Source organism: Aotus nancymaae, unplaced genomic scaffold, assembly GCF_030222135.1.
Source record: "Aotus nancymaae isolate 86718 unplaced genomic scaffold, 86718_ANA_hifiasm-v0.15.2.pri h1tg000029l, whole genome shotgun sequence".
Classification (NCBI taxonomy): domain Eukaryota; kingdom Metazoa; phylum Chordata; class Mammalia; order Primates; family Aotidae; genus Aotus; species Aotus nancymaae.
In genome coordinates this window covers 21,888,744-21,913,138 of record NW_026988442.1, presented here as the reverse complement: position 1 = coordinate 21,913,138, position 24,395 = coordinate 21,888,744, and the positions used below count along the sequence as shown (strand labels likewise).

At 39.7% G+C, this 24,395-nt stretch overlaps 1 protein-coding gene across 12 annotated transcripts in view; it reads left to right on the top strand.

Annotated features, from left to right (window-relative positions):
* The window catches only part of PTPRT (protein tyrosine phosphatase receptor type T), an 832,297-nt gene that overhangs the window by 613,536 nt on the left and 194,366 nt on the right, over positions 1-24,395 (top strand). For all 12 annotated transcript variants that reach the window (XM_064382448.1, XM_064382446.1, XM_064382451.1 and 9 more), the window contains exon 12: positions 17,868-17,904. In XM_064382448.1, the coding sequence (XP_064238518.1) occupies positions 17,868-17,904 (37 nt within the window). The remainder of the gene's footprint in view (positions 1-17,867; positions 17,905-24,395) is intronic.

The following is a 24,395-nucleotide window of genomic DNA, read 5'->3' as shown; positions in this document are numbered from 1 at the left end:
TTGGTTTTCTGTTCTTGTGTCAGTTTACTGAGAATGTTGGTTTCCAGATTCATCTATGTTCCTACAATGACACAAACTCATCGATTTTTATGGCTGCATAGTATTCCATGGTGTATATGTGCCACATTTTCTTTGTCCAGTCTATCATTGATGGGCATTTGGGTTGGTTCCAGGTCTTTGCTATTGTAAACAGTGCCACAGTGAACATACATGTGCATGTGTCTTTATAATAGAACAATTTATAATCCTTTGGGTATATACCCAGTAATGGGATAGCAGGGTCAGATGAAATTTCTATTTTTATATCCTTGAGGAATTGCCACACTGTCTTCCACAGTGGCTGAACTAATTTACAGTCCCACCAGCAGTGTAAATGTGTTCCTATTTCTCCACATCCTCTCTAGCATCTGTTGTCTCCAGATTTTTTAATGAGACAATGGGGTATTCTAAATATACAATTACATCGTCTACAAATAGAGACAATTTGACTTCCTCTTTTCCTAATTGAATGCCTTTTATTTCTTTTTCTTGTCTGATTGCTCTGGCTAGAACTTCCAATACTATGTTGAATAAAAGTGGTGAGAGAGGGCATCCTTGTGTAATGCCAGTTTTCAAAGGGATTGCTTCCAGTTTTTGCCCATTCAGTATGATGTTGGCTATGGGTTTGTCATAAATAGTTTTTATTATTTTGAGATACATTTCATCAATTCCTAGTATATTGAGGGTTTTTAGCATAAAGAGTTCTTAACCTTTGAATTTTGTTGAAGGCCTTCTCTGCATGTATTGAGATAATCATGTGTTTTTTGTCTTTGGTTCTGTTTATGTGATGGACAGTTATAGATTTGCATATGTTGAACCAGCCTTGCGTCCCCGGGATGAAACCTACTTGATAGTGATGGATAAGCTTTTTGATGTGCTGTTGCATTCGATATGCCAGTATTTGATTGAACATTTTTGCATCTGTGTTCATCATGGAGATTGGCCTGAAGTTTTCTTTTTTAGTTGTGTCTCTGCCAGGTTTTGGTATCAGGATTATGTTGGTCTCATAAAATGAGTTAGAGAGGATTCCCTCTTTTTGTATTGTTTGGAATAGTTTCAGAAGGAATGGTACCAGCTCCTCTTTGTACGTCTGGTAGAATTTGGCTGTGAATTCATCTGAACCTGGACATTTTTTGGATGGTAGGCTATTAACTGCTGCCTCAACTTCAGACCTTGTTATTGGTCTATTCAGGGTTTCAACTTCTTCCTGGTTTAATCTTGGGAGGGTGCAGGTGTCCAAGAATTTATCCATTTCTTACATATTTACTGGTTTATGTGCGTAGAGTTGTTTGTAGTAATCTCTAATGGTAGTTAATATTTCTGTGGAATTGGTGGTGATATCCTCTTTATCATTTTTTATTGCATCTATTTTATTATTCTCTCTTTTCTTTTTTATTAGTCTGGCGAGTGGTCTATTTTGTTGATCTTTTCAAAAAACCAGCTCCTGGATTTATTGATTTTTTGAAGGGTATTTTGTGTCTCTATCTCCTTCAGATCTGCTCTGATCTTAGTTATTTCTTGTCTTCTGCTAGCTTTTGAGTTTTTTTGATCTTGCTTCTCTAGCTCTTTCCATTTTGATGATAAGGTGTCGATTTTAGATCTTCTCTCACTTCTCATGTGGACATTTATTGCTATAAATTTTCTTCTAGACACTGCGTTAAATGTGTCCCAGAAATTCTGGTGCATTGTGTCTTTGTTCTCATTGTTTTTGAAGAACATCATTATTTCTGCCTTCATTTCATTGTTTATCCAGTTGTCATTCAGAAGCAAGTTGTTCAGTTTCCATGTAGTTGTGTAGTTTTGAGTGAAATCCCAGAATATACATTCTTCTCAGCACCACATCGCACTTACTCTAAAATTGACAACATAACTGGCAGTAAATCACTCTTCAGCAAATGCAAAAGAGCAGAAATCATGACAAACAGTCTCTCAGACCACAGTGCAATCAAATTAGAACTCAGGACTAAATGGTCTTTCTAAAAGCAGCAGACCATCTCCTTTCCCACTCACCCTTATGGCATCTCCCTTACACATGCACAGCACCTGGCACTTCTCCTTTACTTTAGTGTACTAAACCTAAACACAGCCTCATTTAGTTTAGTGTACTAAACTTAAATACAGGTTGACGAATTTTTCGACAAGTAAATACATACCTATGTGTTTTTATTACATACCTCCCAGTGTTTATTGCAAGTTTTAATTAGATACTTGTTTATGAGAATAGTCATCTAATGTTTGTCTTCCCCCAGGTCTGTATGATCTGTGAAGATAGGGACCATGTCTACTTTTGTCATGTTTGTAGCTCCAGTACCCAGCCTAGTGCCTGGCACATAGTGATCATTCAATAAATACCTGTTATCAGTTGACCGAATGAATACATGAACAAAAATTAGGTAGACTATCAGGATCTCAGCCCATTTTTAGAGGACAACTAAGGCCTGAGTCAAAGTAACTGGGGAAACCATGGAAAGACACTAAGGTCAAATCTAAATTCCATCATATCAACTGGGAAGCTCAGTCTTAGAGAACTATGGGATTAGGGTTAAATCTACATCATATATATATATATATATATATATATATATATATTTTTTTTTTTTTTTTTTTTTGAAATGGAGTCTCACTCTGTCACTAGGCTGGAATGCAGTGGCATAATTTTGGCTCACTGCAACCTCTGACTCCCCAGTACATGCAATTCTCCTGCCTTAGCCTCCTGAGTAGCTGGGATTACAGGCACATCCCACCACAACCAACTAATTTTCATATTTTTAGTAGAGATAAGGTTTCACCATGTTGGCCAGGAGGGTCTCGATCTCCTGACTGCATGATCTGCCTGCCTCCACCTCCCGAAGTGCTGGGATTACAGGCATGAGCCACCGCGCCCAGCCAAATCTACATCCTATTAAATAAAGAGTCTAATGGGGCAGTACAGTAAGAATTGTATGTATTGGCCATGTACCTAGGGCTTCTTGATCAGGTTAGCAGCTTAACCCAAGTCTTTCTGGATGATAAACAGCAACTATGAGACATTTGATGCCCTGGACAGTTCCACTGTGAATTCCTCAATTGAAGAAGCATTCTAAAATTTCAGTAAATAATTGAAGGGTGGATGGATGGATGGATGGTTAGATGAGTCAGACTTGACCTGGTATAAAAATGGAGGTTATAAGTAGATACAGGTGTGAGGCATTTTGAATAATAAGGTGGGTAGTAGCCTACCAAAATCAATAAATAAAATTATTTGCATGAAGTGAGATGTTATGAGGTAGTAACAAGAAGACAGAGTCTGAAAGTGAAGAGGTACTGCCAGTAGCTAAAACCAGACTTAGCATTGAGCTCTGGAAGCAATCTTAGTAGAGTGGCCTGCCTACTCCACTAAAATGGTCATTTCTACCCCATTGTCTGTCATTTGATTGATGGGGAAATTGAGCCATGGAAAGGGACAGAGAGTTGCCCAATATTGCTATACTGGCAGAGCCTTGGGTAGAAGCATTTCTCAACAGAACGCAACAATAAGGACATGACGTTCTACCCCGGGGTGATTTATGCCTGTGTGCAGATTTTAGTCTGGAGTGGGAAGTGGAAGTGAGTGAGGCTAAAATGATAAGGAAATGAAATTATGTTGCACTGTCCCAGAATATGTTATAAATTTGAATTAGGGTATAGTAGAGAACAAACAGAAAATACGCCATTTTTTTTCCATTCCCCAGAGCCTTATATAATCTGAGAACAAAGCAAGTGCTCATTTCCTTTTGTTGAAATGACTGGGAACTTTGGACATAGGCACACTGGCCAGACCTCTCCTGTGATAGACATCAGAGTGTCCAGAATAGACCTGATTTGCTTGCTGACAATTCAGTCACTCAGAAGGTCAAGAGAGTGACTCAGGGCTTTCTTATTCTGTACCTAATTCTGACTAACAGAGACAAATTGCTTATGGAATTAAAGTTGTCAGAAACTTAGGAGAAAACAAATGTGTCGGCATCATGTTTGTCAGTCAGGAAGACAGAAGTATAATCGTATATACAATCTAGATCATAGAAAACAGACTTTAAAACGTGTGGGGCTGAAGGGGTGATTTTAAGAAGTGGCTCATTTTCTTTCACAAAACTGTGGAAGGGAAGATTATTCTAAGGAAAGTTAAAAACTTCTCAAAAATGACACAATATACAAGAGAAGACAGAATAAACCTCTGCACTAATTTACAATCTCATCAACAGTTCATTCCCTCTTCTCTGCAACCTTGCCAACATCTGTTATTTTTTGACTTTTTAGTAATAGCCATTCTGACTGGTGTGAGATGGTATCTTGTTGTTTTGATTTGCATTTCTCTGGAGATTAACAATGTTGAGCATTCTTTCATATGTTTCTTGGCCACTTATACGTCTTCTGAGAAATGTCTGTTTATGTCCTTTGCCCACTCTTTAATGGGGTTGTTTTTTTCTTGCTGACTTGTTCAAGTTTCTTAAAGATTCTGGATATTAGTCCTCTGTCAGATGCATAGTTTGCAAATATTTTATCCTATTCTGTAAGTTATTTACTCTGTTGATAGTTTTGTTTTTTGTTTTGTTGAGCAGAAGCTCTTGAGTTTGATTAGGTTCCAATAGTCAATTTTTGTTTGTGTTGTATTTGCTTTTGAGGTCTCAGTCATAAATTATTTGCCTAGATCATTGCCCAGAAGAATATTTATATGGTACGAGGTAGCAATCCAGTTTCATTCTTCTGCATATGGTTACCTGCTTTTCCCAGCATCCTTTTTTGAATAGAGTGTCCTTTCTCTATTGTTTCTTTTTTTCATCTTTGTTGAAGATCAGTTGATTGTTTGTGTGTGGCTTGACTTCTGTCCCTGTGGAAAGCAGTTTGGAGACTTCTTAAAGGAGTAAAAGCAGTATCACCATTTGACCCAGAAATCTCATTACTGGGTATATACCCAAAAGAAAAGTAACCATTCTACCAAAAGGAGACACACACTAGTATATTTATCACAGCACTGTTCACAATAGCAAAGACATGGAATCAACCGAGGTGCCCATCCATGTTTCACTGGATAAAGAAAACACGGTTCATATGCACCGTGGAATACTATGCAGTCTAGGAAAATGAGTGCAGAAAGAGAAAATCAAATTCTCTGTAAGTAAGAGCTAAACATTGGATACACACGGACATAAAGATGGTAACAGTAGACACTGGAGACTACAAAAGTAGGGAAGGAGGGAGAGAGGCAATGGTTGAACAACTACCTATTGGGTACTATGTTCATTTATTCACTCTTTGGGCGATGGGTTTAATAGAAGCCCAAACCTCAGCGTTCCATAATATATTCAGGTAACAAACCTGCACACGAGCCCTCTGAATCTTAAAAAACAAAAAAGAACAAACCACTGCAGAATTCCCTTTAATGTGACCACATTTTAAGAGAACATTCCCACTGAAAGTAGATTCATGTTCACTTTTCCAGGAAGGAAGTAACCAGAAGAATCATAAGGGAAACTTCTGAGGTGCTGGAAATATTGAGTGTTTTGATTTGGGTGCTGGTCATAGGTGTGTGTTTACTTGGTGAAAAATTTGTTGAACTGTATTTAAGTTTAGTATATTCATCTGCATACACCTTATAATTTAAATTAATTGTGCAACAATTATTAAGATTTAATCTATTTCCTTCAGGATGTATTTTTTAATGCTTAAATTTGCACGTTAGTTGTAACAGAAAATGAACTTTGCTTTATTTATTTAATATTCTCTTATGTATACCATTTCATGTTATTATATGGCCCTCACAATCATTTTTGTTAACAGTTCCATAAAAGTCTACTATGTAGATAGACTACAGCTTGCTTGCTTTTCTTTCTCTTTCTTTCTCTTTTCTTTCTTTCTTTTCTCTCTCTCTTTCTTTTCTTTTCTCTTTCTTTCTTTCCTTCTTTCTCTCTCTCTCTCTCTCTTTCTTTCTTTCTTTCTTTCTTTCACCTAGACTAGAGTGCAGTGGCATGATCTTGGCTCACTGCAACCTCCACCTTCTGGGTTCAAGTGATTCTCCTGCCTCAGCCTCCAGAGTAGCTGGGATTACAGGTGCTTGCCACCACGCCCAGCTAATTTTTGTATTTTTAGTAGAGATGAGGTTTCACCATGTTGGCCAGGATGATCTCGACTCTTGACCTTGTGATCCACCTGCCTCAGCCTCGCAAAGTGCTAGGATTACAGGCGTGAACCACCATACCCAGCCCACAGGTTTCTTTTTGTGACTTTTTTTCCTTTTATGTGTTTAACGCATACTAATTCTAAATATTTATGTTTTGAAACATATAATGAATACAGATCAGATCAAGGTAATTAGCATATTAATCATCTTTAATATTTACCATTTCTTTGTGTCAAGAACATTCAGTATCCTCTGTCTAGCTATTTGAAATGATAAATGTTTGTTAACTATAGTCATCCTACAGGCTATGGAACACTAGAACTTGTTCCTTCTATCTAGCAATAATCTTGTTTCATTTAACAAATCTTTCCCTATCTCTCCTTTCCCTTTCTAACCTCTAGTATCTGCTGTCTTGCCTTTTACTTCTATGAGGTCAACTTATTTTAGTTGTCACATATGAGTGAGAGCACAAAGTATTTAACTTTCTGTTCACGGCTTGTTTTCCTTAATGTAATGTCCTCCAGTTCCATTTAAGTTGCCACAAATGACTGGCTTTTATTCTTTTTATGGCTGAATATTACTCCATGTTACATATATACCACATTTACTTTATTCATCTGGTTTTGGATACCTAGTTTGATTCTCTATCATGGCTATGATGAATAGTGCTGCAATAAACATGGTGCAGATGTCTCTTCAATACACTGATTTATCTTCGTTTGGATAAATGCCCAGAAGTCAGATTGCTGGATCATATTAGTTCTATTTGCAGTTTTTTTGAGGAACCTCTATACTGTTCTCCATAGTGGCTGAACTACTTTACATTCCCAACAGCAATGTATAAGAGTTCCCTTGTCTCGACATCCTCACCAGCATTTGTTATTATTGTTTTTTTATAATAGCTATCCTAACAAGGGTGATAATACCTCACTGTAGTTTTAATTGGCATGTCCCTGATGATTAGTGATAGTGAGCATTTTAAAATATATTTGTTGGCCATTTGTATATCTCATTTTAAGAAATGTCTTTTCAGATCATTTGCCCATTTTTAAGTTGGATTTTTATTAGCTGTTGAATTGTTTGAGTTCCTTGTATATTCTGACTATTAATTCCTTGTGGGATGAACAATTTGCAAATATTTTCCTTCCATTCTGTAGGTTGCCTTTTTATTCTGTTTATTGTTTCCCTTTTAGACATAAATTTTTAGTTTTATATAATCCCACTTGTTTATTTTTTTCTTTTGTTGCCTGTGCTTTCAAGCTTTTATTCATAAAATCTTTTCCTAGATCAGTGTCATATGTTTGGTTTCAGACCATTTCCCCTGTGTTTTCTTCTAGTAGTTTTATAGTTTCAAGTCTTATATTTAAGTCTCTGATTCATTTTGAGTTGATTTTTGTATAGGATGAGAGATGGGTGTCTAGTTTCATTCTTCTGAATATGGATATTCAATTTTCCGAGCACCGCTTATTGAAGTCATTGTCCTTTCCCCAGTGAGTATTCCTGGTGACTTTCTCAAAAATCAGTTGACTGTAGGTATGTGCATATTGGAGTTTTTTCATTGATTTATATGTCTGCTTTTATGGCCGTACTATGCTGTTTTTGTTACTACAGTGTTATAGTATATTTTAAAGTCTGTTAGTGTAAAGCCTCTAGCATTGTTCTTTTTGCCCAGGAGTGTTTTGGCTATTTGGGGTCTTTTGAGTTTTTGTACAAATTTTAGGACTTCTATTTCTTTTTAAAAAATTTTTTTTTTATTTTTTATTGCACTTTAGGTTTTGGGGTACATGTAAAAAACATGCAAGATTGTTGCATAGGTGCATACGTGGCAGTGTGATTTGCTGCCTTCCTCCCCTTCACCTATATGTGGCATTTCTCCCCATGCTGTCTCTCCCCAACTCCACACCCCCCCGCTGTCCCCCCGACTCCTCCCCAACAGACCCCAGTGTATAGTGCTCCCCTCCCTGTGTCCATGTGTTCTCATTGTTCAACACCCGTCTATGAGTGAGAACATGCGACGTTTGATTTTGTGTTCTTGTGTCAGTTTGCTGAGAATGATGGTTTCCAGGTTCATCCATGTCCCTACAAAGGACGCAAACTCATCGTTTTTGATGGTTGCATAATATTCCATGGTGTATATGTGCCACATTTTCCCTGTCCAGTCTATCATCGATGGGCATTTGGGTTGGTTCCAGGTCTTTGCTACTGTAAACTGTGCTGCAATGAATATTCGTGTGCATGTGTCCTTGTAGTAGAACGATTTATAATCCTTTGGATATATACCCAGTAATGGGATTGCTGGGTCAAATGGAATTTCTATTTCTAGGTCCTTGAGGAATCGCCACACTGTCTTCCACAATGGTTGAACTAATTTACACTCCCACCAACAGTGTAAAAGTGATCCTATTTCTCCACATCCTCTCCAGCATCTGTTGTCTCCAGATTTTTTAATGATTGCCGTTCTAACTGGCATGAGATGGTATCTCAATGTAGTTTTGATTTGCATTTCTCTAATGACCAGTGATGATGAGCATTTTTTCATATGCTTGTTGGCTTCATGTATGTCTTCTTTTGTAAGGTATCTGTTCGTTTCCTTCGCCCATTTTTGAATGGGCTTGTTTGTTTTTTTCTTGTAAATCTGTTTTAGTTTGTTGTAAATTCTGGATATCAGCCCTTTGTCAGATGGGTAGGCTGCAAAAATTTTTTCCCATTCTGTTGGTTGCCAATTCACTCTATTGACTGTTTCTTTTGCCGTGCAGAAGCTGTGGAGTTGGATTAGGTCCCATTTGTCTATTTTGGCTTTTGTTGCCAGTGCTTTTGGTGTTTTGGTCATGAAGTCCTTGCCTACACGTATATCCTGAATGGTTTTGCCTAGGTTTTCTTCTAGAGTTTTTATGGTGTTAGGTCTTATGTTTAAGTCTTTAATCCATCTGGAGTTAATTTTAGTGTAAGGTGTCAGGAAGGGGTCCAATTTCTGCTTTCTGCGTATGGCTAGCCAGTTTTCCCAACACCACTTATTAAACAGGGAATCCTTTCCCCATTGCTTGTTTTTATCAGGTTTGTCAGAGATCAGATGGTTGTAGATATGTTGTGTTGCCTCCGAGGCCTCTGTTATGTTCCATTGGTCTATATCTGTTTTGGTACCAGTACCATGCTGTTTTGATTACTGTAGCCTTGTAGTATAGTTTGATGTCCGGTAGTGTGATGCCTCCCGCTTTGTTCTTTTTGCTTAGAATTGACTTGGCTATGCGGGCTCTCTTTTGGTTCCATATGAAGTTTAAGGTAGTTTTTTCCAGTTCTGTGAAGAAGGTCATTTGTAGATTGATGGGGATAGCATTGAATCTGTAAATTACTTTGGGCAGTATGGCCAATTTCATGATATTGATTCTTCCTAACCATGAACATGGAATGTTTCTCCATCTGTTTCTGTCCTCTCTTATTTCGTTGAGCAGTGGTTTGTAGTTCTCCTTGAAGAGGTCCTTTACATTCCTTGTTAGTTGTATTCCTAGGTATTTTATTCTCTTTGTAGCAATTCTGAATGGCAGTTCATTCTTGATTTGGCTCTCTTTAAGTCTGCTATTGGTGTATAGGAATACTTGTGATTTTTGCACATGGATTTTATATCCTGAGACTTTGCTGAAGTTGCTTACCAGTTTCAGGAGATTTTGGGCTGAGATGATGAGGTCTTCTAGATATACAATCATGTCATCTGCAAATAGAGACAATTTGACTTCCTCCTTTCCTAATTGAATACCCTTTATTTCTTTTTCTTGCCTGATTGCTCTGGCTAGAACTTCCAGTACAATATTGAATAGGAGTGGTGAGAGAGGGCATCCTTGTCTAGTGCCAGATTTCAAAGGGAATGCTTCCAGTTTTTGCCCATTCAGTATGATATTGGCTGTGGGTTTGTCGTAAATAGCTTTTATTATTTTGAGATACGTTCTGTCAATACCTAGTTTATTGAGGGTTTTTAGCATAAAGGGCTGTTGAATTTTGTCGAAGGCCTTCTCTGCATCAATTGAGATAATCATGTGGTTTTTGTCTTTGGTTCTGTTTATGTGGTGAATTACCTTTATAGACTTGCGTATTTTGAACCAGCCTTGCATCCCCGGGATGAATCCTACTTGATCGTGGTGGATAAGCTTTTTGATATGCTGTTGTAATCGGCTTGCCAGTATTTTATTGAAGATTTTTGCATCTATGTTCATCATGGATATTGGCCTGTAGTTTTCTTTTCTTGTTGAGTCTCTGCCAGGTTTTGGTATCAGGATGATGTTGGTCTCATAAAATGATTCGGGAAGGATTCCCTCTTTTTTGATTATTTGGAATAGTTTCAGAAGGAATGGTACCAGTTCCTCTTTGTATGTCTGGTAGAATTCGGCTGTGAACCCATCTGGACCTGGGCTTTTTTTGGTTGGTAGGCTCTTAATTGCTGCCTCAACTTCAGACCTTGTTATTGGTCTATTCAGGGTTTCCAGTTCTTCCTGGTTTAGGCTTGGGAGGAGGCAACTGTCCTGGAATTTATCCATTTCTTCCAGGTTTTCTAGTTTATGTGCGTAGAGTTGTTTGTAATAACCTCTGATGATGGTTTGAATTTCTGTGGAATCTGTGGTGATATCCCCTTTATCATTTTTTATTGCATCTATTTGGTTATTCTCTCTTTTTTATTAATTTGGCTATTGGTCTGTCTATTTTGTTGATCTTTTCAAAAAACCAGCTCCTGGATTGATTGATTTTTTGAAGGGTTTTTCGTATCTCTATCTCCTTCAGTTCTGCTCTGATCTTAGTTATTTCTTGTCTTCTGCTAGGTTTTGAGTTTTTTTGATCTTCCTGCTCTAGCTCTTTCAATTTTGACGTTAGGGTGTCAATTTTAGATCTCTCCTTGCTTCTCATGTAGGCACTTATTACTATATATTTTCCTCTAGAGACTGCTTTAAATGTGTCCCAGAGATTCTGGTATGTGGTGTCTTCATTCTCGTTGGTTTCAAAGAACATCTTTATTTCTGCCTTCATTTCATTGTTTATCCAGTCAACATTCAAGAGAAAGTTGTTCAGTTTCCATGAAACTGTGTGGTTCTGGTTTGGTTTCTGAATTCTGAGTTCTAACTTGATTGCACTGTGGTCTGAGAGACTGTTTGTTATGGTTTCTGTTCTTTTGCATTTGCTGAGGAGTGATTTACTTCCAATTATGTGGTCAGTTTTAGAGTAGGTGTGATGTGGTGCTGAGAAGAATGTATATTCTGTGTATTTGGGGTAGAGAGTTCTGTAAATGTCTATTAGGTTTGCTTGTTCCAGGTCCGAGTTCAAGTCCTGGATATCCTTGTAAATTTTCTGTCTCGTTGATCTGTCTAATATTGACAACGGTATGTTGAAGTCTCCCACTATTATTGTGTGGGAGTCTGAGTCTCTTTGTAAGTCATTAAGAACTTGCCTTATGTATCTGGGTGCTCCTGTATTAGGTGCATATATATTTAGGATTGTTAGCTCTTCTTGTTGCATTGATCCTTTTACCATTATGTAATGTCCTTCTTTGTCTCTTTTGATCTTTGTTGCTTTAAAGTCTATTTTATCAGAGATGCGAATTGCAACTCCTGCTTTTTTTTGCTCTCCATTTGCTTGGTAAATCTTCCTCCATCCCTTTATTTTGAGTCTTTGTGTATCCTTGCATGTGAGATGGGTTTCCTGGATACAGCACACTGATGGGTTTTGGCTTTTTATCCAATTTGCCAGTCTGTGTCTTTTGATTGGGGCATTTAGTCCATTTACATTTAGGGTTAATATTGTTATGTGTGAATTTGATCCTGCCATTTTGATGCTAGCCGGCTGTTTTGCCCATTGATTGATGCAGATTCTTCATTGTGTTGATGCTCTTTACCATTTGGTTTGTTTTTGGATTGGCTGGTACTGGTTGTTCTTTTCTATGTGTAGTGCCTCTTTCAGGAGCTCTTGTAAAGCAGGTCTGGTGGTGATGAAATCTCTGAGTACTTGCTTGTTGACAAAGGATTTTATTTTTCCTTCACTTATGAAGCTTAGTTTGGCTGGATATGAAATTCTGGGTTGAAAGTTCTTTTCTTTAAGGATGTTGAATATCGGCCCCCACTCTCTTCTGGCCTGTAGGGTTTCTGCTGAGAGATCTGCTGTGAGTCTGATGGGGTTCCCTTTGTGGGTAACCTGACCTTTCTCTCTGGCTGCCCTTAGCATTTTCTCCTTCATTTCAACCCTGGTGAATCTGACGATTATGTGCCTTGGGGTTGCTCTTCTAGAGGAATATCTTTGTGGTGTTCTCTGTATTTCCTGGACTTGAATATTGGCCTGCCTTGCTATTGGGTAAGTTTTCCTGGATAATATCCTGAAGAGTATTTTCCAGCTTGGATGCATTCTCTTCGTCACCTTCAGGTACACCTATCAAACATAGATTAGGTCTTTTCACATAGTCCCATGTTTCTTGTTGACTTTGTTCATTCCTTTTTACCCTGTTTTCTCTAATCTTGCCTTCTCGTTTTATTTCATTGAGTCGATCTTCAACTTCTGATATCCTTTCTTCTGCTTGGTCAATTCGGCTGTTGAAACTTGTGCATGCTTCGCGAAGCTCTCGTGTTGTGTTTTTCAGTTCCATCAATTCACTCATATTCCTCTCTATGTTGTCCATTCTCATTAGCATTTCGTCAAGTCTTTTTTCAAGGTTCTTAGTTTCTTTGCATTGAGTTAGAACATGTTCTTTCAGCTCACAGAAGTTTCTTATTATCCACTTTCTGAAGGCTGATTCTGTCATTTCATCACACTCATTCTCCATCCAGTCTTTATCCCTTGCTGGTGAGGAGTTGTGATCCCTTGTAGGAGGAGAGGTGTTCTGGTTTTGGGTGTTTTTATCCTTTTTGTGCTGGTTTCTTCCCATCTTTGTGGATTTATCCACCTGTCAACTTTGACGTTGTTGACTTTCTGATTTTGGTAAGTTTAAGTCTGCAGCAGCAGAACTCATAAACCCCTTTTTTTATTTTCCCCAGGTGTTCTGTCTCAGGGAGTTAGGGCTTTATATGTTTCTGCTGTGCTGCTGCCATTTTCCCTGCCCACAAGGAGGCAGCCTAGTCACTCTCAGCCTGCAGAGGCTTCACTGAGCTGCTGTGGGCTCTGCCCTACTGCCGTGTGAACTTCCCTGCAGTCCTGTTTATATGGGTGTAGTTAGAACTGCTTCCACTATGTTGGCCCGCCTCTGTAGTGACGTACTCTCTCTGTAATGGCAGGTTGCCTTGACGATGGCAGGTTGCCCAGCAACTGCAGGCTGCCTCCGTAATGGCGGACGCCCCTCCTCCACAGAGCTGGACCATCCCGGGTTCAGTTGTGCTTGCTGTGAAAGTCTCAACCCAAAGCGTTTCCAATTGCTGTTTTTTTTGTTTTTGCTTTTGTTTTTGTCAGGGTGGGACCAGCCGGGCCTGGTCACCTGGCTCCCTGCCTCAGAGCCTTTTGTTTTTTAGTTGAACGGTTGGCTCTCTACCAGGTGACCTGGTCGCCTGTTGAATAGGCGCTGGGATCTGTGTGATTTCCTGTGTGGTGACCCACTGCACCGGCTGAAACCGTGGCTTTGAGATTCGTGGCACTTTTTTGCCCGGGAATCTCCTGGCCTGGCTCCCGCTTCAGCTCCCCTTGCTGGCTAAGAGGGGACACACTCTCGTTTCCTCTGCCCTGGGAGCCACCGGCTGAGATTTGTGGCACTTTTTTGCCCGGGAATCTCCTGGCCTGGCTCCCCGTTTCAGTTCCCCTTGCTGGCTAAGAGGGGACTCATTCTCATTTACTCTGTCCTCGGAACTGCTGCGCCAGGGTGCAGGCCAAACAGCTGCACCAGCCAAAACAGCCACACTGGTGACCCGTTGGGCTCCTCCGCCTGTGAATCTCCTGGTCTGTGGGCAGTAAAAATCCGTCTGGAAATGCAGCGTCCACTCACCCTCTGCGCTGTCACTCGGACCTCGCCGTGGGCCGCCCGCAGAGCCGGAGGGCAGCGGGGCGGGTCTATTCTTTTTTTTTTAATTTTTATTTTAGACAGAGTCTTGCTCTACAGCTAGGCTGGAGTGCAGTGGCGCCATCCTGGGTCATTGCCAAGACTTCTATTTCTATAATGAATTCCATTGGTATTTTGATAGAGATTGCATTGAATCTATAGACTGCTTTGGATAGCATGATTATTTTACCAGTATTAATTATTCCAATCCATGAGCCTGGGATATCTTTCTACTTGTATGCTTTCCAATTCCTTTCATTGGTGTTTTTGTTTTTTCTTGTAGAGGTCTTTGATTAAATTGTTAAATTGATTAAACTGATTCCTAGGTATTTTATTATATTTGGTGGCTGCTGTAAATGAGATGGCCTTATCTATTTCTTTTTTAGGTAGTTTATTGTTTATGTATAGAAATATTACTGATTTTTATATGTTGATTTTGTATTCTGCAAATTTACTGAATTTGCTTAGCAGTTATAGGAGGGTTTTTTTGGTAAAGTTTTTGGGTTTTTCTATATATAAAGTCATGTCATGTGCAAACAGGACAATCTGACTTTCTGCCTTTCAATTTGGATGCCCTTTATTTTTTTTCTCTTGCCTAATTGCTCTGGCTAGGACTTCCAGTACTGTGTTGAATAAGAGAGACTACAGCTTTTTTTTTTTCCATGCCTATGTTGTTAGACAGATACATTGCTCATAATTTTCACTTTTATAAAGAACACTGAAACCAACATCTTTGAATATAAAGCTTCTTCTATATTTGAGGTTATTCCCTGAGAAAAGATTCTTAGATGTCTAGACAGATAAGACTGAATGTCTTTAAAGTGAAGATACATGTTTATAAACTACTCTCAACAGTATTAGCCTCATCAAACCTTTGTCCTCTGCTGTATTCAACAATCATGCACAGAATTGGCAAGTTTCCTAATATATTAATTTCAAAATCTTTTTTTTTTCTGTATTACCATGAAGTTGGAGATCATTCTAATCATTTATTATGTGTTGGCACCTCTCCCAGTCCACACAATTTCAATGACAGTCATTGTGACACTGCACAGTCATTTGCATGTCTTCTTCAGTGCTCTGGGTTTCATACTTTGTTTAACCATCTCAAGCTCCTTAAATCAAAGCACAGGGTATGGTAGTTTTGGAATGGAAGCCAACAGAAGCTGAAAAGCTTTATCCAAACATGAAAACAGAAATGAGTTTGGTCCCTTTAATTGTCATATGGAAGATTTAACTTGTAACTTAAGCTTTTTGTACATCACATTTAGAGCAGCATCCTTTACTGTTATTTTTTTTCTCAGCCATTTTTCTTTCTTTTCATATTCTGAGTATGTTCTTTTTAAAAAACTTGTTATTGAATATAACCTGCTTCAAATTTTATATGAAGATTTTGTATGAGTGATTCATATATTTGAACCATGACTCGTCATGTTTTTCACACTTCTAAATTATTACTTTATAAAATGAAATAATTGTTTGTTTTAAAGAGAGACACTTTCAGCATTTACAAAGAAGAAAACACTTATTCCAAAGAACAAGTCATGTCAACTCAACCTTCTTTCTTTAAGACAGTCTGCACTGATTGGAGAAATGCAATAGACAGAGTATCACTGTCTAAAAGGAATTTGATGCTGTTCTCAAGCTCAATGCATAAGCAATTTAGGACATTAGTAATTAGTTCAGATTTGGATTAACAGACGAGTGTCAACCTGGAAGAAGGAATCTAGTACAAGCCGTAAGGTTCTACTATTGGCATTATCCAGATTGTTACTTATATTAATGATGGGGATGAAATTAAAGGAAAAATTGATTTCTAGAATTTTTCAGCTTATGGAGAAAATGATGATGGGCTGTAGTACTTAGATCAGTTGAAGAAGATGGAAATCATAGTGGTAAATACGACTCTGTACTTCGGTTCCGAAAATATAGCCACACCTGTACATGTAGAAGCAGGTTTATAACCTAGATTTTTATTTTTGGTTGGGGAGATGGATAAACACTAAGATGTTGACAATGTTAATAGAAGCCCAATATAAGTAAGTATAAGAGTGATAGCCTAGGTAATCATATATCAATAAGAGCACATGTAGACTGCTGCTTTGTGTTCTAGTCACTGCAGATTAAGAGGACAAAATGGAGTTCCTAGAATGAGTAGCTAGGATAGCTTGAAAGACTTGAACTTTTATCATATGAGGAATTGATGAAGAGGAATGTTTATGAGCCCGAGAACCATCTTTCAGTATCTAGACCTTTTTACACAAGCAAAAACAGACTTGCTGGGAATTCTGAGGAACAGAAGCAAGACTATTGGGGATAACTGTGAGATTAATTATGGGAAGTCGTACTTGGACTTAATAGAATTGATTATTTCCAGCATTCAGAGGTGTATCTAGATGGAATAGAATCTGCTATAGACATTATCATGTCTTCTCTATTTCTGGATACATTGGAGGATTCCATTTCCCCATCTCAAATTAGGCATGGCCATGTTTAAAACATGCATAAAAGTGAAAATGTCACTTCTGATTCAAAGCATTTAATTTACTCTTTAGCACTCTCTCCCCTTGGGTTAAAATGGACATACCAGCTATGATCTCTAAGGGGTTACAATGGTCAGAGTGTCTCCCAATCACCTCCACTCCCACCCCTTTGACCCAGCCACACACCTACATTGGACATGTAGTTTGAATGGAAAATAAACCTTTGCTATTTTTAGCCACTGAAGTCTATAGGTTTTATTATGGCCTCCTAACCTTTATTATCCTGATTGCCACCAGTGCCTTCAAGATGTAGTGGTTCTTTGTGAATGAGCAACAGAAAGACAAGCATTGGATTATTGAGAGACTTTTAGTTCAGCAACTCACATAGTTGCATTCTTTGCATGTTACTTTCATTGCTACACTGAATTCAGACTATTGTTGGGGGTACAATTTAGTCAACTGGAATTTTCAGCTGGCTCCAGGACCTCCTGGGAGATGAATCCCAGTAAAGTGAGCAGAGATAATTCTCTTCATAAGCGCACCCTTCATTAACGCCACTGCATGCCCAGCAACATCACATATTTATGATCCTTTTTACTTTGGAAACAGCTAACAACGACTAGATAGTTCACCCAGCAAAGATTCTATTACCACACGCATTGTGTATGAAGACTCGAGGCTCATAAAAGAGCTCAGGGGAAAAGTAACTTTTGAACATGAACTTTGCAGTTTGAGTTTTACACATTTCATATCGACTGGACTATTGCCAAGTGTCTCTTCAGTCTATGCATGTAGATGCGTTATTGCTAGTAACAAAGTTTCCCAAGGATGCCCTTGTTCCATCTGCTCACTCATGTAACTGAACAAAGCCCACTGCATACCACAAGTACCTACTGAGTGTTATTGTGAAAGATGATGAGTGCTAGGAATTATCTGATATGTTTATAAAATGGTTCTGTCAGGGGAAGAAGTTTATGAGATGGTAGACGCCAGGAAGTGAACTGAATAACGTATGTACCTAGCCTGAGAAAAAAATTAAAAAATGGAATTAAAAGGTGATCCAATGGCGAAAAGAATGGAAAGGGTAAATTTAAAATTATAATTAAAAATACTTATGGATGCATATATATGCAAATATATATATGTATATTTGTCTTTATATAACAACTTTATGTAACTCACAGCTAATTAATTGGCACCTCATTTTTGTTGTTCACAGGAGACCAAAATCAACTGTGTCCGTCTGGCTACAAAAGGTATGTTGGCATGTGCTTGTCTGTCTTCAGCTGTTCTTCAACCGTTTAAGTATTTCTCTCTTTCTAGCCACACAGAGAAAGTTTAGGCAACAATAACTCAAAACGAGAAAGAACTGTTATTTTCACTGGAGTCAATTGCATCTAGACCATACATTCTAGGGTGTATATTAGTAGCACAGTGCATAAAACACGTAAAAGTTTAAAACATATTTACTGAAAGGATGGATGGGTAGATGAATGTATAAAAGGAAGGACTGGTACATTGATCGGTAGAGTGATGGATATAAATTTACTCAAATATTCTTTTGATATGTTTTTCTTGTATTTGGGTCTTTGTTTTTATGTGGGTATTTTTTTAAGCATGTCTGTTAGACCCATCTTCTGAGTTTTGTATTTCATTCAATTGGTACATGGCTTTCAAAAATGAGGTGATGAGTACTGGTGCCTTTAATAATGAGAAGACAAATGCTGCATTATTATGTAGTTGGCATTTTCAACATTTATCCCCTAAACTAAGGCAGCATTGTTCAGGCTCATCACTTCTGTTTTCCTAATTATAATTGAATTGTCTGGCTCTTTCAATTGGTACATGTTTCTGTTTAATACCCTTTTTAAAAAACAAAATCAATGAATGGTTTGCTATCATTTAACCTATTACAGGGTTGAATGGTTAGAAATCAGATGTATTTTTTTGTTACAGGGTTGATATTTTTAACAGCAAACCCTCCCCATACACACACAACAAAATTGGGCAATTCTATTCTGTTCCCTGAATTTACTGATGCATACGTAGTTTCATAGACTGCTTCCAAGGAGATAAAATTTGTAAATATAAATAGGCATATAATCATAGATGTAAAGTACACACACAAAAGCAATGACCCAAGTATGTGTGTGTATATGTGTAAATATGTACACACATGCACAGTGCACAGAACCACACAGAGGAAAACATACATGTGGGCAGAGTGGGGAGAAAAAGAGAGAAAAATCTACAGCTATTTGACAAAATGTGCAACAAGACCTATCACACATGATTTTTATAACTTTGAAGAAAATCAGCCCAATATGTAGGCACAAAAGAGAAGATGCAGGAGAAAGGAGAAAACAGAAGCCCTAGGGCTCCCAGTGATAAGAAGTCACCCTGATTTCACGTAAGTCACAGAGGGTGGCATGTCCCTAACTTGTTCCCTCTCAGGAATTCAGGCTACTGGATGGAAGGAGATAAAATACTCTCTGTGAGGCAAGGAGAATTGATGGCCTGCAAACAAGAGTGACACAAATCACAGGTCTTGGCAGACTTTTCTACCGAAGAAAACAGATAATGTAGAAGGAAGAACACCATCCATTGGGTAGCACTAGGGCTCTAGACAGCGATCAGGACAGCTGGATGTCTGCAGCCCGCTTAAATAGGCGGCTGGAGAGAGAAGGAAACTCACAGAGAAACCTCCTTCACTGTGATATGCTCTATGGCTCCCCAGTGGCTTTTGACTTCTAGACCAGGAGAGGTGGATGCAATGGATCTGCACTCCCTGGGGTAGGTGGGATTCTAGGGACACCCTCTGGGATATAATCTCCATAAAAGGGTCGCTTGCTGGGTTCTATTTTCTGAACTGAGAATTGGAAACGTGAGACCTGATGGGCAATAGGAACATATGGAGACAGTGGGAGAATGTCTAAAACTGTACTCTCCTGAAAACTTCAGGACTGCAGCCCTCAAAGGCATAGAAGCCCACCATGCTGAGCTTCTCTACAGTTGCATTGCTGATGTGCAAGAGAATTGCAGTGACATTTAAAGAACCAGACAGATGAGTTCTCTACCTCTCCTTAGTATAAGGGCTTCCCCTCTTGTCTGAGCTTTAGGTTACCATCTTTCCTTAAGTGAGTGGAGCGTGTATGCAGGTAAAGTGAGGGTGTGTGAAAGGATAGGAATGCATGAATGAGTGTGAATGCCCGGCTATCCAAGCCCAGGCAGGGCTCTGAGAGATCAGGGTATTGGGGAATCTGAGCATCCACTCCTGGTTTTCCAATTCAGTGAGATCCAACACTTGAACTCAAAGAAATGGGACTCCAGTAGCACTTGGGAATGGGGCAGAGAACTAGATAGTGCAGAATGCCAGTCGGACACTGTTTAGCTATCCCCTCTCACCACATCAGATAAGAAGGATGCTTGGGGAGCGTAGGACAAAGGGAAGCAGATCCATGTTTGATGAGTGTCTAGTTGGTGCCGGGTATTGTGCTTAGAGTATCTAGGGTTTATTAAAAGCAAACCTTAACTATTATAAATCCATCCATTGCCTGTGAAGAGTTTGTATCAAGAACCTAAAGCCAGGAATCAATATTCTGTTTATCCTATCCCTTCCTGACCAACTGGATCAAACTCCCTTAGTCAGGCTTGCTAAAAACAGTATTCTTTTTAACAGAGGAAGATACTGAGAGCCTCGCAGATTTTGGAAGCATACAAAGTCCCAGAGATGGGCCATCAGTCTCTCCCAGGGCTTTTCCCTCTCTCTGTCATCATGGCACCTGCTTCATGGGTCTGATGGAAGGCATCCTGACCCCGAAGCTCACATGTCAGGCTCGAGGCCAGTACTCTGGTGATAAAGCAACTTGCTGCTGTCATGTCCCTGACCCTGGAGAGTCCAGCCAATGTCTGTGACCAGCTACATGAAACCCACAGAACCAGATGGTTGCCAGTTGGAACAGCCCTAAGCACTCATTCAGGATCGTTTTAACTTGACCCCAAGCCTAGTGCCCCTTACACGAGATTATTAGATACACACCTGGCTCCAGCATGTGTCTCCAACCCTTTTCTTTTTGTAATATTGCTTCTAGTAACTCAGGATCTAATTTGGTACTGCCCAGCTTGGAGGGTTGCAAAGTAATGGACCTGTATTAATTTCCTGTGGCTGCTGTAACGAAGTCCTACAAATGGGTTGGCTTAAATAACACAAATGTATTGTCTCACAGTTCTGGAAGTCTGAAGTCTGAAATCAAGGTGTCTGCCGACTTTGTTCCTTCTGAGTGCTGTGAGGAAGAATCTGTTCTATGTGTGTCTCTTAGCTTCTGGTGGTTTGCTGGCAATCTTGGTCATTTCTTGGCTTGTGGAAGCACCACCCTGATCACTGCCTTACCATCACATGACATTCTCCTTGTGTGTATAAATGTGTTCAAAATTTCCCTTCTTATGAGGATACTACCACGTAATCCAATAGGGACATTTGATTAGGATAGCAAAAAAGCAAGAGAATTGCCTTGAATATAAGAACTAAAAGGATATTTTGAGCACTTTGCTTGATACACTGTAGACCTGGGAACAGATCTGATCAGAGCCATAAAGAGAAAACTGCAGCCAATGGGTAAACAGGCATTAAGTGATGGTTTGGATTTAAAGCTATTATTCAAGACTCTGAAAGGAAGTCAATAGAAAGCCACAGAGCAAAAAATAGCAATTTAAAAATCAGGTTTTGTTCTTATGATTAAACCAGGAAATGTTAGAAAGGGCAAGTGAGCAGGGGAAGCATTTAGAACCATTAACAGTGTTTATCCTACCTTTGGAAGATGAGGGATGGGCTCAACATAGCCAGCAGGTTAAGATTTCAGCCAGAGGTGCTCAAGATGATCCTTGAGAAAACGTGGCATGTGGAAGCTTGGGGTAGGGACTTAGACTTCAGAGGTGCTAATGCTCAACTGGGAGAGAAAACAACCCATCCCATGGGAGGTGCATTATCCCATCTGGTAAAAGATACCCTAGACTGCAGCTGCTAAAGGAGGTACCCAAGTATCTCAATTCATGCCCTCTGGCTGAGACAGAGTAGGACAAGGGAAAACTGTTTCTGACCTAGTTGTTCAATTCTAGAACAGGTCAGTCCCCCTTTGAGAAACTGATACCCAGTTCCATCCAAGTACTCTTCCCCATCAACGTCCTGTCTTTCCAATTCTTCCCCTGCTTCCCTTTCTGCAGTCATCTGTTCATTTTGCTTCTTTCTCTTACCCACAAGCCCTATCCCACCAGTCTTGCTTGCATGATCTGACCCTTTCCTACCCTCTAGCCTCCTCTAAGCTTCCATCCTTTTATTCTCTTATTACCGTCTGACACATTGGTCTCCTTTCAGTTCTTCAGGCACATCAAACTCCTTCCAAGCTCGGGGCCTTTGCTCATCTTGCCCTCTTTCTGAAATGCCTCGCTACTATATGTCTCCTTAACACATAAATGTCTTAACAGATAAATATCTTAACAGATAAGTATCTTAAAGATGTCATCTTAAACCTTTTGTCCTTAGAAGTCCACCCTGACCTCTATTTTAATGTATATCTCCAATTTTCCTCTTTCACTAAACCCTGTGCTTTTCCTACATAGCACTCATCACAACTTGCATATATATATATATATAGTCTGCTTACATGTTTAACGTCTATCTCTCTGCTAGACTCTAAGTGACGTAAGTGCAAAGACTGTGCTTATTTTGAGCGCTGTTGTATTATTCCCAGATCTTAGCATATATTGGTACTCAATAAAATGTGTTGGCTGAACAAATGGATGGATAGATGAAAGGATGGATGGATGGATGGATGGATGGATGGATGGATGGATAACTAACAGGTCATTATTCTTCCACAGCTTCATTTTTTTCAAATGCAAGTTACATGTCAGGATTGTTCTCTTAAAAGGTAGGAGTAAAAGTGACAGCGGTAAAGGGTCCTCAGTGGGATCTGCAATCCCCATTAACAAGAAAGCCAGCCAGTCTCTGCTTCTGTTCCTGCTCTGATAGGGATCTCTCTACCCACCACAGAGTTGCTTCACACTTTGGATGCTTCAGTTTGAGGAAGCTTCTATGTTATGAGTCCAGACTGGCTCCCTATTATTTCTGCGCATCAGTCCTTGAGGCCAAATAGATTCTGTCTCTCATTTCTCCTTCCAGAAAGTGAAATTTGCTTCCTCTGACCTGCTCCCCCTGCCTTGGTTAGGGTCAGGAAGGTGCATGCCTGCTTCTTTGCACTGGGCGGAACCACTCTGGCTGCCAGCGGGCAGCAGCATTCCTGTTTGTCTCCAGTGCCAGCCGTCAAGGGAACACAGCTGGCTCTGCAGACTCCCGCTGGGTGCGCCCGAGTGGCAGTTAGAAAAATCAACTTTGATTTGATTTGCAAACTGAGCCGAGTCACTGAGACAAAATAAACCCAGAAACCCATAAAGCCATTTGCAGAGTTGCTTTGCAGAAGACAGCCACAGTTTTAATCTAGTAAACACTCTCTAACGATCCCATTAAAACAACCCCCTTGGAGTGGGTGCTGAAAGCTGAACTCCAGAATAATGAAGCATGGGATGAGGGGCCAGTGTCACCAGTAGTTTTGTTCTGCTTGGTGGGAGCAATGGACTAAAGCCATTGTCCCAGCAGCAACAGGCAAGAGGCTTGGGCGCTGGTCTTTTGTAAATATGCCTTCTTTTCATAAGAGCTAAGCGTGAGGTAAAGCATTTCATCCGGCATTTTTCTCTCCTCTATCCATAATGGATTCTCACTCCTTCAGGGAGTAGCAGGGACACTAAATGGCCATTTTTCAGCGAAATGCTCTCATTTTGCAGATGCTGAGACTGGGGCCCAGAGGAGAAGTGATGTGTTCATGCCTTGTTCATCCACAGAATCACAGCCACGGGTGGTCTGAGAATCCTTTGCTATCAACAGGAAATGCCCACTCCCGTTGATGCGAGCCTATGTGGAAGATTCTCTCTTATATAAAGCTTCCTTGAGAGGTTGCATCGAATAATTGAAGGCTAGAAACACCTGGATTCAAATCCTGCCCCCTAAAATTTAGCTGTTAGACCTTGGACAAGTCAGTTAACATCTACGAGTCTGTCCCTTCACTTTTAAGCTTGAGATCAGTAGTCCTTTCTGCCAAATATTCCAGAACATAATAGATAATTCTTTCTTTCTTCCTAACTTTCTGAGCCTCTAATGTGAGACTTAGAGACCCAGACCTACTTAGCACAGATCCTCTCTCTCAGTTCTCTAAGGAAGAAAGCCAAAGCCCAGACTCAAATCACTGCTCATACAGTTCTACAGCTCGGCCGTTTCTCAAATGATACAGGCTAGATCCAAAGTGAAGAAACTGGATAACACACACACACACACACACACACACACACACACACACACACACACAAAGCTGAACAAGGCCTGGAAATAGTGAAGAGAGAAGAGTAATGAATCCTCAAGTAAAGGGTGATGTGGCCAGGGGACAAGGTGATGTAGGAGAAAGCAAGAGAGGGCAGGAGTGATGCTGGCCTCACTTTTCAGCACTTGGACCTTCCTATTGATATGTTGTTGTTTCTGGATAAGATCCTGCACAGCAATAGTATACTTTTATGGCCACGTGTAGGATTGTGGGCATCCCTTTTCTAGCCTTGACTGTGACACTGTCCTTTCCTCATCTCCTGCTCAGCAATTTCAGGAGGGACCCAGGAGCACAGCATGCCCAGATCTAGCTAGAATAAC